Source organism: Gallus gallus, chromosome 10 (genome assembly GCF_016699485.2).
Source record: "Gallus gallus isolate bGalGal1 chromosome 10, bGalGal1.mat.broiler.GRCg7b, whole genome shotgun sequence".
Lineage (NCBI taxonomy): Eukaryota > Metazoa > Chordata > Aves > Galliformes > Phasianidae > Gallus > Gallus gallus.
The window spans coordinates 3320248-3334827 of NC_052541.1; the positions used below are offsets into that span (position 1 = coordinate 3320248).

Here is a 14580-nt window from a genome sequence, read left to right on the forward strand (position 1 = left end):
GTGTGATTATACTGACCTCTTGGCCAAAGTGTTTGTGACTTGGAGGACTACCAAATGATGATCTTGTGCCAGAGCTTAGACCTCAAATTAAGATCACTGTTTACTTACAGTGGGGCGTACTGTATTTTCAATTAACAATGCATTCTGTTAAGCACTGTGTGAAATTCAATACAAAGAGAAACAAAATGGCTTTAGGCAGAACTGCTTGCATTTGGGGAATGCAGTTGATAGGGTTTCATTCATTCAAGAGCGTACAAAAAATAGCTGTAAGTTCCTTATAGATATTATATAGGAACAAGTACAGCATGAGGTTAAATTGACGTCTGTTTCCTAAAGAAGGAAAGCAGTAGAGCTAATGCTGTTATATTCCATTTCCTGCTTTCTTAAGGCTGTGAAGCACCTTTGCTTCGCTCCATTCATGACTCAGATACAAAGCCTGCCTTTTTATGAACTATTGGAAAACGTTTTCAGAGTTCCAGTCACTGCTGGGAGTAAGTTGAATGTTCAGACAGCATCCTTCCAGTTTAATGCCTTGTTTGTTAGCATGAATGACTATAGCACTTAGAAAAATGAAGAAAAATTTAACCTTTTCCTTAAGCACAACAAGTCTGCTGTTTTTCAAGGTTCCAAGAATATGTAACAAAATTTTTCTTTAATAAAAAACTGCACAAATTGCAGAGACCTCTCTGGTGGCCTCCTAAAACTTGTGCCATCTCTTATGTTACAAGGAGCCAGCTTCCATTTCTAGATCATCTTCACACATTGTGTTGGTGCTCAAAGAGCTTCCAGCTCTAAGAGTTGTAGCTGCAGAACCCATTAGCAGCCTTGTGCCCTTCTCTATCTGTGTTCTGCTAAGTCAGTGCCACTGCTGCTGAGGCCAGAAGCACAAAGCCTGCTCACCAGCTGGGTCATTCAGCCCACGGGGTTGGTTGTGAATGAGTATTGCTAATTATTATTAGTTTTGGTTCTTATAGTTGGGAAGTTTGTGTTTCTCTGTTGGCAGAATTGTGCAGATGAAATAGCTAGACGTGGCAGATTTTATTCAGACCCTCATATAAATGGCACTTGGAACTTGCCTGTTGGGCCTTTGACACATGTAAATAAAAGGAGCAGGCTTTTAATTTTTCCAAATACATTTTTATAACAGAACACTAAGCCATAGGGTCAAGCTTCAGCTGTTTCTATATTAACAAACATATGGGAGAGGTATATATGTACAGCTAGCCTTAAACCAGCTAACCTTCTGTTAGGGCTTCTATGTGCAGTGCAATTTCAGCTATGATCATGATTTTTTCATGGGTCACATTTCTCCTAAGAAACAGTTGCTGAAGTCAGAATCAATATAATCCCCTGTGTGAGGGGTTTTAATGTTGTACCTAATGCATATTGTAGGGCTTACTATTAAATGCAAAGGTATATTGCTATTCATCTCCTTGTGCTGCTTTAACAAGAGGGTGAAAATGTTTAAATAGTAAGGAAACCAAAGGTTTCAAACTTACTAATAGGATTTCAGGTCATCTTAATTCTTCAACAAAACCTGTTCTCAGTTATCTTGCAGTCTGTGATTCGTGCATTTGTGGGTCTGATTGCTGCTAGTAAACTTTCCCACTCATATATATCCTATGCGATTGCTGCTTGCATTTGATAGATTTCTACTGCATTTTATCATTACTGCTTCTCAAGATGACATGCTGCAAACTAGCAGTAAACTGTTTCATGTAGTTTCTAAGGATAAACTATTTTAGCAAAAACTAACTTTTTTTACGTACGTTAAAAACTTAGCTGGAAAACATAATGGGTGCTGGAGGCATCACAGTGAGCTTGGTGTTGCTGCACGTAGTGCAGACCCTCTGTGGTTGATTTCAGTGATGTTCTTCCTCATATAGAAGAATGTATTTTGAATCTAATGAAGCAGCAGTTTTCTCTGCATGGAGGTGAAACAAGGCCCTGTGGAGGCGGGTTAAATTAAGACCTTTCATTAATTGCCTTCCTGTCTTCCCTTGGCCAGCTATGCTCTGCTGGAGAACTCTGCTGGCCTTAAGATTGTTTGCGTGCTCATGCACATTTAACCATTGGGACTCAAATTGGGAATGTCTGTTTTTTTGTGCTGAGGTTAAGCTATTTACAAGTAGGTGAGGAGATTACATGGGCTATTATCTACATCTCTCTTTCTCCAAAATCCTGGCAGTATGGTGCAGCTCAGAACTTTAATCCCGTGTCTACAGGATAAAGCTTTATTATCAAAGATTTAACAATATGCCTGTTGTTTTGTACCGCTGTCCAGATTGGTAGTTAGACTTAGGGCAGCAAATGCTGTGAAAAGATGTGACATTTATGAGACAGATAATACATGTGGTGTCCCAACAGTATTCCTCCCTTCAAATAAAGCACTGAAGAAAGAAAAGGGAAAGCAATGGATTACAGTTGATTTTATTACTGATGTTAACATACAAATTAGCATTCAGCTGCCTTGTTTCTTAAAGTAGCATTTTGTAATCTTCCTGAGTTTCCTCACGTTCAGCACACTCAGCAGAATTTCAAGTGGTTTCAGAGTTTTATGGTATTTTTCTTATGCTTGTATGGAAAAGCAAGTGGGAACTCCATAAAGCAATTTCATGAGTTACGATCAAAACCAGAACACGATTCACATCCCTGCATTGCCTATCATATATACTGTGGGCAACTCATTTATCCCCTTTGTGCTGTGCCTCCCTACTGTCCTTCATAATTGTAACAAATCTGCCAACAAACGAGGCTTGTAGGATTTCTTTTATTCACACTTGCAAAGTATTTGGAGTTCCTTGGGTAGCTAGCACTTCACGTACAAATTAGTAGCTATGGTAATGAACAAAGGGGGACTATCTACTATTTAAGGTATGATGGAAATTGTCTTTATTATGTTATCTAGGCGTACAGCTTCTCTTCATATTTGTTTAAAGTGAATGCTGTCATGGTAGAAGGTGTAATTATGTGTAGAAAGTAAGAAACAGTACCTGTGTAACACTATAGATGGCATTGACACAGGCAGTTGTTTTGTTGGGTTTTTTCAAGAAAAAAATGAGGCAGTTCTCAGCTCTATATCTAGTTTGTTCTTTGTCGTTTTTACTTCTATGAACACTCACTGAAGAAGCCAACCTGGGCTGGTTTTACTCCTTCTCCATTTCTATTGGCTTGTTCACAAATCTTTCAACCCAAACTGGAAAACACACTTCTGTATCTTGTCCTGGAGTTATTCCCTCTAGAGAAACAGTCACTGAAGACTAACAGTATGGGGACATATAGGCAGAAGAGGGACCTCTTTGCAAGATCAGCATCTGCAACCTGCAGCATCTGCATCCTTCTGTGGTGTATGGTTGCTGTCTGTCTCAGGGCTGGATGTCCCACTCGCAGCACACAAAACCAAGGCATTGTTGTCCTACCACGCAATACAGAAACAAGCTTTATTCCCAAAAGTAGTGAACTGTTAGGTAGATTCTGGCTGGAGATCCAAATCTTGCAATGAAATACATAATAAACCTCAGGAGAACTTGTATGGAGGCCTTTCAGATTCTATCACGCTTATAGACACTAGTGGAAGGGAATGGCTTGACTATTACTTGTGGTGTGATAGTTAAGTTGTGGTTGTTTGGGGTGTTGGTTTTGTTTTTTCTTAACTAGAGTACCGTTTCAGGACAAATACCTGATGAGTTTTTGGAAGTGTCTTGAGGGAGAACTGGTGCTGAGCTTTGTCTTCTCTGTTAATTGTGATGAGACGTGGCAGCTGAAGCCTTGGATAATGTAAAGTACGGACAAAACAGTTTCTGATTATGAACCTCCAATTTCTTTGGGGGTTCCTGTAGATATTGTAGGCCCCAGGAGTAAAGGACAAACCTGAAGTGGGGCTTTTTGTCTTCAATTTTTACTTATTTTTGTTTCAACCCGAATTCTTACCCTGGCACACCGTGCAGTCAGTCTGCTCGCTGGTTTTCAGCAGCAGCTCTCCTCCCACTGCTCTCAGCTGGTTGCTTTGTTAAAAAAAGAGTCAGAGTGCTGATATTTCTCTAAAGCAGAAGCTGTGACTCCTCGCCCCTATCTGGTGGTGGCTCAGTTCTGTGTGGCTGTGTACTGTTGCTGCCTCAGGGTTTGGAATGAAAGGTACCCTTTGTCAGCTTGTTTATATGGGGGGCATTTGGGAAAGTGAAGGTGCACTGGCAGAGAGGAAATCCACATAGGTGCACACAAGCTGTTGGGTTCTAGCTTAAAGATAGTGGATAAAACAAGTCCTCTTTCTTTTTCTTTGTATTCATGTGAAATGAATATAGCACACAGATGCACATTTTGTGTCTAGTTTTAAGACAGATTTCTCTATTGGATCAAAGTTTGTGTACCAGAAGGAGGAGTGTTTCTATAATTGGATTTACCCAGGAGGAAAGCCCTCCATCGCAGGGTAGACTTATTATGCAGTTGGAGTGTGCATGCTGTCTGACACGGCTGTAAAGCTGATTTGCGGGTGAGGTACGAAGTTTAGTGCAACATCAGTGATCAATAAACAGCTGCGTTGTGCGTGGCGCTCTTCCATTTCAGCTGCAATACCCATCACTCGAGATAGGAGATTTGTACTGAGCAGCAATCAGAGCTTCAGACAGAAGGGAAAAAAGCAAAAACAGCCGAGCTGCTTTTAGTTGTCCGTCCCAGGGAGCTGAGCTGGTGGTTAAATAAAGTTCTTGCTTGACATTCGCAGCGCTCATCTCAGAGGCCTTGTGCAGAAATGGTGACAGTTGACAGCTGTTGTGCCCTTAATAAGATTAAAGTAAAGAAATTAGTTGTGCTGTCTGTAATCTGCCATTTAACACTGCAAACCACCTGGGGACAGCTTCTGTGCTGACACTTCCCATTTTGAATTTGGAGAAAATGGTGGAACTGAGTCATAGTTCAGAACGTGCCATGAGCAGAATGCATTTAAACGCAGTGCAGTTAGCAGGCTTGTGTTAGCAATTAAAAGAACCTTCTTTATTGTTGTGAAAAATTAATTTGACATCCATTTGCTTAAAGCACCTTTTCAAAACCATTATTTAAGCCTCTGAAAATTCGAATGCTTTTTCTGACATGAGATTCATTTGGGAAATACAGAAGCACGATGCATTATCGCAGCTGATTTTGTTCTGTAAGTGGGAAGTTTCTGTGTTCAGATGGAAAATAAGTGCTCGTCTTTGCAGTACTGAAAATCCCATATAACAAAGAAACGCTGTTGTGAATTAACTGCATCACATCACAAACCCTGCAGCAGTGCCAAAGCGATGAGTTAACCTACCGAGGCCCCATCTCATTCTTTCATGTTTATATTTAAATTGAATTAATCATTTTTTTTTAATCAGAATGGCTGATCAAAAGAAAATGAGCACCTTTCATTTTAACTGGAAGAAAACCCAACTACTGATATGGTTCTGTCTCTCTCTGCCCCATGCAAACACCCCCTCACACAGGGAATAATCATCCATAGAAGGTCTGTGAGTCAATTAATGTTTTCTCAGCGTTGTTGAGAAAGGTGAAATAAGTATCTTTGTGTAGTTAGGATCAGATTGGTTAAAAAACTGTGTATGAAGTGTGCTAATTGAATTTTAATGAGTGTTATCATTGTAGGGTAAAAATCAGGTGAAATGGGCAAAAATTAACCGCTCTTATCAATAAATAATGGTTTAATGTTGTGCTCGTATCGTGTGAACTGCAGATTGTAACTGATGTAATTAGAATGGGGAAATTAATTACCAGTAGAGTAAAACGTACAGCATTGGTAATGTGGTGATAATGGGCATCCTGACACAGGAAAGGTGTTGGTGTTCCTTGCACTTCCACAGACCAAACCAAGTGAGTCTGGAAGTCCAGAACTGTTTTTTTTCAAGCTGATGATGCCAAAATACTGATGATATTTTCAGTTTCCTTTAGACAAACAACTTGAGTTGCTAACCATCTTTATTTATTATTGTATATGTCTATGATGCTTTTGTGTGGTGTGGCCGTGTGTGTATTTGTATAAGAATAGCGGTCGCTTCTGTGGTAAGCAGAGTCCTGCAGATTGATTCTGTGTTTATTCTGGAACAGTGTCATCCTTGGTCACATTCCTCTTCTCTCTGAGTGTATTTTGTAGGACTTGTCCCAGCTTTCCTACACGTCCTGTTCTGGGAATGCTGGGTCTGTGCAGATGTAAATACCACACGTGGTGGGGATAATAACAGCACGTGTGTGGCACACCTGGAGCTCGCAGTGGCTTGTTGTGTTTCACACTTTGTTCTTCCCATGGCAAACCCGTTACCTCCTCCTGCAGCCAGAGCTGTAGATCAAATGGTGCTGCTGTAGTTGCGCACTGATGCTTAAAGCTTGTGCGGTTCACAGTATGTCAGTGAAGTTTTTGGACAGATATTTCACCTTTCAAGTTTTGCTTACTTGGCTCAAGCTACCCAGTGCTCCCTGTTCCTTGCGTTTGTTCATAGGTGCTGCAGAAATGCTCGTCTGTAAAGCTGGTCCCAGGATACGATGAATTGCTCCAGATGGGCCTTTTCTCCTGAAGGTTGTGCTGGGAGAGGGACCTTGTACCCCAATTCCCAAGAAGCCAGAAGAAAAGAATACTGCTTATCCCAATTCTGTGGCATATCGGCTGATTTCTTTAGCTTTACTATGCCTTTGTAGTATGGCCATAGTTTGTGTTAGATTTGTACTATGAATGCATGTATGTGTTTGCTGAGAATGCATGTGCATAACTCTTTTTGCTAAAAAGAAATTAACCGGTATCCCAAAGCAGTTCAAGCTTTCAAACTGTACGTTCCAAGGCATGTTATTAAGATGTAAACCATGAATACAGAAGAGTCCAGTAGCAGACACTGGGGGAGTTCTGCTAAATATGGCTTCATAACATTTAAGGTGGTATTATTTCACTTTATGTAACTTAAATTTTCAGTTCTGTTTTTAATCCAAGTTTAGAAGAACAACTGTGAGTTACTGAAACGTTGTTTTGTCATGTTCTTCTGTTTATTTTTCTTTCTCTCCTCCTGATCTTTTAGGTCTCTCTGCAGTACAGTGAATGCTTATGGACTCACCTGCAATAACTGCACAGAAAACTGCACCTATATTCTTTTTAGTAACAAGATCACCTTTTTACTGGACCTGTTGATGCACCAGTTTACGGTACGTAAAATACATTTAATGTAGAAATTTCTTCTCCTTCAGAAACATATTCGAGTATTTACAGTATAAGAGCTCCAAGAGATCATAGACTCATAAAATGGCCTGGGTTGAAAAGGACCATAATGATCATAAAGCTCAAATTAGAAGAGTAAGGTCCTTCTGTTGTATGTATTTGGTAAACTGCATGTACTATGCTTCTGTACAAATGCATATACTCTCTGCTGCTAATAAATTCTACAGAAGCATGCACCCTAGGAACTCTGGTGAGTGGGCAGTGTGTCAATCTTAACCCATTCTGGGGCTTTCTTCTTTAATGCAGCCTGTGGCAATAGTTAAAGTATAGGACGCTATGAGTTGTTCGTGTGTGCTGTGTTCTTATGTGTTTCAGTACAGAAAACGCAACGCAGTTCAATATGTTGTTGTTAACTGCGTTTGCAGAGGTGTTTAAATAGCAGGACTCTGACAGTGAAGGTTTTAATTTTCCAATGTTTCATTTAATTTGAAACGTCATTAAATATTTTATTTGAAAACTCATTTTTAATTCATAGTGACCTGCTCATCATAAGATATTTAGTCCTGGTTTTCTACTTATAAATTGTGTGTATGTATTTTCATGAGCCAAGCAGTTTGTTAATTGAAAAGTTATGTACGTACTTTAAATAATTTAACTGACGCTGTGAGACTCAACAAGCCATAGGACTGTTGATGAACACTTAAAAAAGATGGTCCAAAGGTCTTTGGCACGAACAAAGAAAACAGGAATGCAACCTGTGTGTTGTCCTCTAAGTAGCTGCCAGCTCATTGTTCTCCACCAAATCTTTCCAAGAGGATTCCAGGTATTAGATTTCAAATATACTTAGTGAAAGGTGCACGCATTGTGCTGGGCCAGTCACAACACTGCTTGCTGTCTGCAGAGCGAGCCAGAGCACAGGCTGCCTGCTTAATTACAAAGAGATGAAATCCTTCAGCACTTTGCAAGTGACAAGATTCATTCTGATGCCAGACACCTTCCCTTTTATCAGCACAGCTCTGTGCAAATGGCCTGAACCTCTTCTGAATAAATACGGAGGGTATTTCTTAGACTATGTTGGCCACCTAGAGATCAGAAGTACTGCATAAAAGAAATTAACAGTGCTAGAGGTACTCTCAGCCTGCTGCCAAATACTGCTGTTGGATTGCAGCAAAACTGGAACTAAAGCACAGCATTTCCCTTGACCCACAGTGGGCTTTTTCTTTCCTGTGCATAAAGTCTCCTATGTTCTCTTCAGGCAGAATTGGCCCTTGAACTGAGAAATCTTCATCATCCCATGAAATATGTATTTAGGTACAAATAAAGAAGGACAGCACTACCTCCCTAACCCTGATTCTTCTCTCTCAAAAATACACCAAATCAGATCAAATTTCAGTTTTCCTTTCTTAAGAAAAGGCTGCATGGAAAGGACTTCTCTTAATTGGATCAGGCTCTGGATGCTGGGATATTAAAGGCCAGCCTTCCAAAGAATTTAACTGCTGTGGTGAGCTGTGTGATGCTGCCTGTCTCCTGTCTATTCCCATAATAAACCCCAAGTAATACTCTGTAAAAAAGAGAACACATTACTGCAAGGTTTTAACAAATTATTGAGCACGTGCCAATATTTGCTGGGTACAGAAAGGTTTGAGTTTTGAGAAAGCTTCAAAAATATTCTTAAATGCAGCAAATATTAACCTTGCTTTGTAATATAATTAGATATTTAGTTTTGTTTTTAAACCTCAAAATCTAACGTCATGTCAGCTTCATTTTGCCTAAAACTCAAAGCTATCCATTTCAAATAATCAGATTTAAGATGGTCACAAAATGTGCCTTTCCTTTATGAAGGTGTAATATGTATTTATCCTCTGGAGGAGTTGGGGGGGAGTTGTTTTTGTTTCATTTTTATTTGGTTGTTTTTGTTTTTCCTCCCCGTATGAGCTGGGCAACCAAAAGGAAACTGATAGGAAATCAACTGCAGAGACTTGTGGGTTTGGGGTGGGTTTTTTGTGGTTTATTTGTGACCTCCAGCCTGCTCCAGCTAGTTGTTAAAAGCTTTTTAGACCTTTCTTCCTGCAATTTACCTCATTCCTAAACCTTCTATAGACGTGACTTATCATTTTGCCTTTCTGAGCCTTCTTATCAGCTCGGATAACGTGTAAGTCAGTGCCTGCTGAGGTCAGTAGCAGCCAGACTCCAACTTTGAAGGCCACTGCATCAAACCTTCCTGTCTCTGTTCGTGGGAGGCTGATGGTCAAGAAGTAACTTCATTTCTCTACAGATCTGCTATCTCTGCTCTTCCTTGTCTCCTGAACTTAGATGATAGCTGCAAGATAATGAAAACCTTGTCTAATTGTATATTTTGGAAGACTGTACTCTGTCAGAGACAAATAGTTACATGGAACTGTAAATGTGTACAGTTAGCTGCTTATTTTGGTTGGGTTTTTCACTAGTCAAGTTCTTTTCCACACAGCTATCCGGAAAAGCCATCTGTATAAAGCATATGCTTCTGTACATACATCTGTAAATGATGCTTTAGTCAACAGCTGGGGGTTTTGTCTGTTTCAGATACCTGTACTTTCATGGTTTCCTGATGATCCATGAAAGGCGTGACTGTTTGTTTGTTAGCTGTGCTCTCACATAGATCAAAGGGAAACGTCCAGAAGCTTTGGAGAGTGTTTTGGCCAGTAAAAATGCTTAGAAGTATTTGTTGGCTCAATTCAGATCTTTCCCATCCTAGCATATCTGTTGTTATCAGTTAAGCTGTAATACAAATCTATACTAATGAGGAAATGGAGGTGTTTTTAATTGTTAGCGTGTTTTATGTATATACACACACGTTTTATTGTTCTGTTTTTATATTCCTTTATTTGCACATTTCCCTCTTGTATTCTGCAGCTAGTAAGTTAGCTTCATGTTCGTTTGCACTGACTGTGACCAGAGTTGTGAACTCCCAGGCACTGAGATGTGCTGCTCGACCCTCCTGGTCCATCCTGAAGTTCCATTCTGTTTCCCTAGCACTTAGGCACAGTGGTACTGTCTGTGTGGAGGCGTTCTAGCTGCCAGATCACTAACAGGTTGAGAAACCCTCTTCTCCCTCTGTTGGAGATCCAAGGCCCAGCACCTGGCAGCATCCAGGTCGTCAGAGAAGTGCCTCAGCTGGATGTCAGCTCTGCGTGTTGGGCTGTTTCTAAAGCAATCCAGACAATGCTGGCAGTGTGAAAAAGAGCAAAAACTGTCCGTCGTTTTAATAATGTAACTTCGAAAAGACCAAAGATTTGTTTTCAGTTGGGAAGCCAGTCCATGAGTCCCATAGCACATGATGAAAACAGGGCTAGGGTAGAAGAAATTATTACATACATTAAAAAGAAAAAAATTCTTCCTGGGCAGGTTCCATTTCTCTAGTTCACTACTTGGTACTCTGAAAATCCAACATTCTGTACTGTTTTGAAAGTATATGTTTTCTGGAGTGTTTTAGAGGCAAGCCCAGTGATGACTAGATATGGAGTGCCTTAAAAGGCTGGGAGATCTCTCCATTTAGGTTTAACAGCTCGACATTTGAAGTGACTCATGGCTGTAAAGGATTGGATTTTTTACGAGAAAAATAAAAACACAAATGAGTTTTCAGTGGTAGCTCCACGTTGCTAACTGGAAACTGTGCATTTTTGTTAGCACAAAGAAATGCGCGTTGATATCCGGGGGTACTTGCAGTGGCATGAGTCAGAACGGAGGAGCACTTTCAGCTCTATTGAATGTGTGCCTAAGTGCTTTACTGGATTGGGGCCATGTTGTTCAGCATCTTGCAGGATTAAATCCTAGATGCTGGGCACAGCTGAAGAGCTTACAGCAGCTCTACACAAGCAAGGGATTCCCTTACACAAGGGGAATTCTCTGCTGGATTGCTTTTATGGAGACTGCCAGAGCTGGAAATCTGGTCATTAGACCATCCTGGTTCAAGAACTGCTTTAAAGCAAGTAAGAGTTTTGACTTCGTCTGGCATCGACAGTCATCCTGAACATGAAAATAACAATGAGATGTTGGATCTGTCAGATAACTGAATGCGTTTTTCCTGTTCTTCCTTTGTAATTGAAGCATGTATGATAGCAATCACTCGACAGGTTGCTTTAGATAGGTCATGTTATTTGTGGATTTTTGGCAGTTAAACTATTAGGCCTCTTAGACCTCACAAATAAAAATAGGAAGTTCTGTAATACTTGCCTATCCAAAGCCTATGCTCAACAAACAATGGCTTTTATGGACATCATTAATTTCTGTTGTAATCAAACACAGAAGGCAGAGCTTGAAAGGTTTCACAATTATACTATTAAATCTTAAGGTTTCCTACCCCCTTAGTTGATATAGTGCTCAACATGCAGCAGTACATCACTTTTGCAAGCATCCCAGTTAATGCTGTACATAAATCTTAACATGCTTTCACACTATTCTGTTAATTACTTCTACAATAAAAGAATTGATCTTTCGTCACTCACTGAGTTTATACCAAAGGAAAATAAGGTAGGAAGCTCACATTTACCAATTCCCTTTACAACAGTGTTTGCCTTTATCTCCTATACCCTCCATAGGCTGGGTAAAAACCACATTTGTTCTCACTTTGTGTTAATCCCAAAAAAATGAAAAGTAAAAAATCAGCTCCGTGAGAAATGTGAGATTGTATTAACAGTGTCAGAGGTATTTATTCTTCAAATCAGTAAGAATGCTTTTATATTAGGCATGAATTGTATAACTAAGGACTCCATACTTATATATACGAGAGCTGTATGTTCTATGTGAATATATTTAACTAGAAGAAAAAATAGACATCTGTTTATAATACTATTCATCACAGCAGCTGGAAGGCTTGGCTACAATATATTGTTAAATCTTTTAAGAGAGATTATATATCTCTTTTTTCATCTTAGGTGAAAAAGCACTGAGTAGCATTTGTTAGCCGTGTTTTAAAACCTGATGTTCCTAGTACAAAGTTGGCACATTTGAATTAATTTATACATTACAAAGCTTAATCCATCTATTCAGCAGGCAATTAGAATCATTAGGCCTGAATTGTTTTAGTCAGCAGAAGTTACTGAAGCAGCATAATATTATTTTTCCTATTGAACTTGAATGAGCTGCTAAAGGCTTCTCACTTGCTCTCTTGGCTCACCACCAGGAGCAGGCTATTGCACTGAGTTTTAAGTACCGGCACAGGGCTCGGAGCTCATGAATAATGCAAAAATGTGCATGTTGTTCTTTGTCACCAAGTGTTACCAAATCCCTCCTGATACCTATACAGGGAGAAGCAATTTACTGTGACCTCACTTGCTTATACCGGCTGTAAACGATTTTAACCTGGAACGAGAATAAAATCTCCTGCAGCCCGCTGTGTCTTTTAGGACTGAATTACTCCATGTTGTCCGTTCTGGTGTTCCTGTTGTGTTGGGTTGTGCCTGGAATTTGTGCAACTCTTTCTGTCTTCCCACAATACTTCCTTAGTTTTCTTCCTTTTTTTCTTTCTCTGTCTTGCCTTTGAGGAGTCCTTAAGTCTTTGAGATGCTTAGCTACGTGGGGTATTAACTTCAGTAGTAAACTGCTAGAAGTTTTGAAACTTGCTACAAGAAAGTTTGTCAGGACTTCTGTTCAGCTGTGATGTGGATCTGCTATAATTCATCTGCTTGGACGCAGTTAAGGTTGTCCTCTTGTGCTGGCTTCAAGCAGCTATGCATTACCCTGTTAGTTTGCCCCCACAGTTACTGTAATTGTTCTTGAATTCAGCCATGTAAAAGCTGCCTCCTTGCAGACAGGAAAAAAAAAACCTGAGTTCCTCAGTGTTCCTTGTTGTCACTACCCAGTGATGCCTCCTGTGGCCTTCCCATGGGTACTCTGCACCTACTGTCAGGTATTTCAGTGTGCTGTTTCCTGAGGGCAGCCTAGTCCTGTTTTAGATGCACATACATTGTGTTTGTCCAAAGTCAAGTAGGGGATTACTGTGCAACAGTAAAGGCTATTCCTTCCACAGAAATGAGCTGCTGTTTCTTTGTTGCTCAATGCTTGGTGTATCCTAGACGTGTACTATGTCTTTGTGATGGCACAGGGTTGAAATCACAATTCACGTTAGTTTAGTCACAGTTAAGTGTTTTTTTTTTAAAGAAAAGGTTTTTTTTTTGCTAGTGACTCATCAGAAATTCAGTGTATGCATTACACAAGAACCATATTGATGACACATACTCTGCTGCTGTAGAGCTTCCTTCAGTTCTTAAACACTGAAGTCAGTTTTGACTCGATTTAGTCAGTTTTAAATGATTATATTTGCATAGGAGTATACAGACCCTTTCCTATACCTGAAATATTTAAATGTCTCTCAGTACTGCTAGACTTCACTATTGTGTTTTGCTGTACTCATGTGGCTTTCTAAGTGTTTCTCTACGATTCTTACTGAATTATAGATGTTCTTTTTTTCCCCCTTTACTTAGGTTAATGTTCCGGATGACCATAATGCTACTTCAGGAAGAAGTGCAAATAAGCAGGTGTTTGAAGGTCTAACAACGGGGCTTCTGAGGATAACAGCCGTGATTTTCAGGTGCCTAATCTCCAGCTTCCCAGATGGAAACAACCACTCTACAGCACTGAAGATAATACAGGATGTGAAAAGCAAATCCTCACAAGTGGAAGCCTTCAACAGCAGAATCCAAGACTTGATCAGGTTAAAAAAAAAAATCTTGAAATGTCTCTACTCCTCCTTTATTACAGGGAAAGAAAATTACTTTAACTTAAGAAAGATACAAACTTTTCTAACTCTTAATGTATGAGAAGTAGTATGTGTGTCTAGTCAGAAGACTACTGAAGTGCTATATAATATATATATAATCAGAAAGGTTCTTCAAGAGCAAAGCAGACGTACAGAAAACAAAATGCCTTGTAATTTTGCACTTTCTAGTACTCATACAGAGGTTGAAATATATTTCTGTATTTATCTGTCTCTGGATTAATGTATATCTGTGACAGGTAAATTGCTTTGGTTATTTTTATCTTTTATAGATTAAATTTTATTTACAGTGGCTTTGTGCATCCACCTATATGGTTTGTCCATATGATGTTTTCAATCAATCCTTATAGCAAATATTGCCTTAATCACATACTTTCATCTAAACCATTAGACAGTTATAACAAGCCCTAATGTTAGTCTTCCATACTGTCTGCACTCCTCACTGATCCCCACAGACCTTTTTAATCCTAACGTTTTTAATTGCTGTGTGCCTCATATAGCATCCTCATAATCCAGGTTTGTGCACCTTTTTTGTGACCTTTCTGTCAGCTTCTTCCCCTGATTACTTTGGAGTCAGCTTCCTTCCTTCCATATTTTTTCTCCATTCTCTATGCCAGCTGCACATGCCCTTTGCACTCCTGATCCTGAATACCAT

The 14580-nt window shown here is 39.7% G+C and overlaps 1 protein-coding gene across 6 annotated transcripts in view; it reads left to right on the forward strand.

Moving 5' to 3' along the window:
- The window catches only part of SCAPER (S-phase cyclin A associated protein in the ER), a 142287-nt gene that overhangs the window by 91129 nt on the left and 36578 nt on the right, over positions 1 to 14580 (forward strand). For all 6 annotated transcript variants that reach the window (XM_040706979.2, XM_025154119.3, XM_040706980.2 and 3 more), the window contains exons 25-26: positions 7035 to 7158; positions 13633 to 13862. In XM_040706979.2, the coding sequence (XP_040562913.1) occupies positions 7035 to 7158; positions 13633 to 13862 (354 nt within the window). The remainder of the gene's footprint in view (positions 1 to 7034; positions 7159 to 13632; positions 13863 to 14580) is intronic.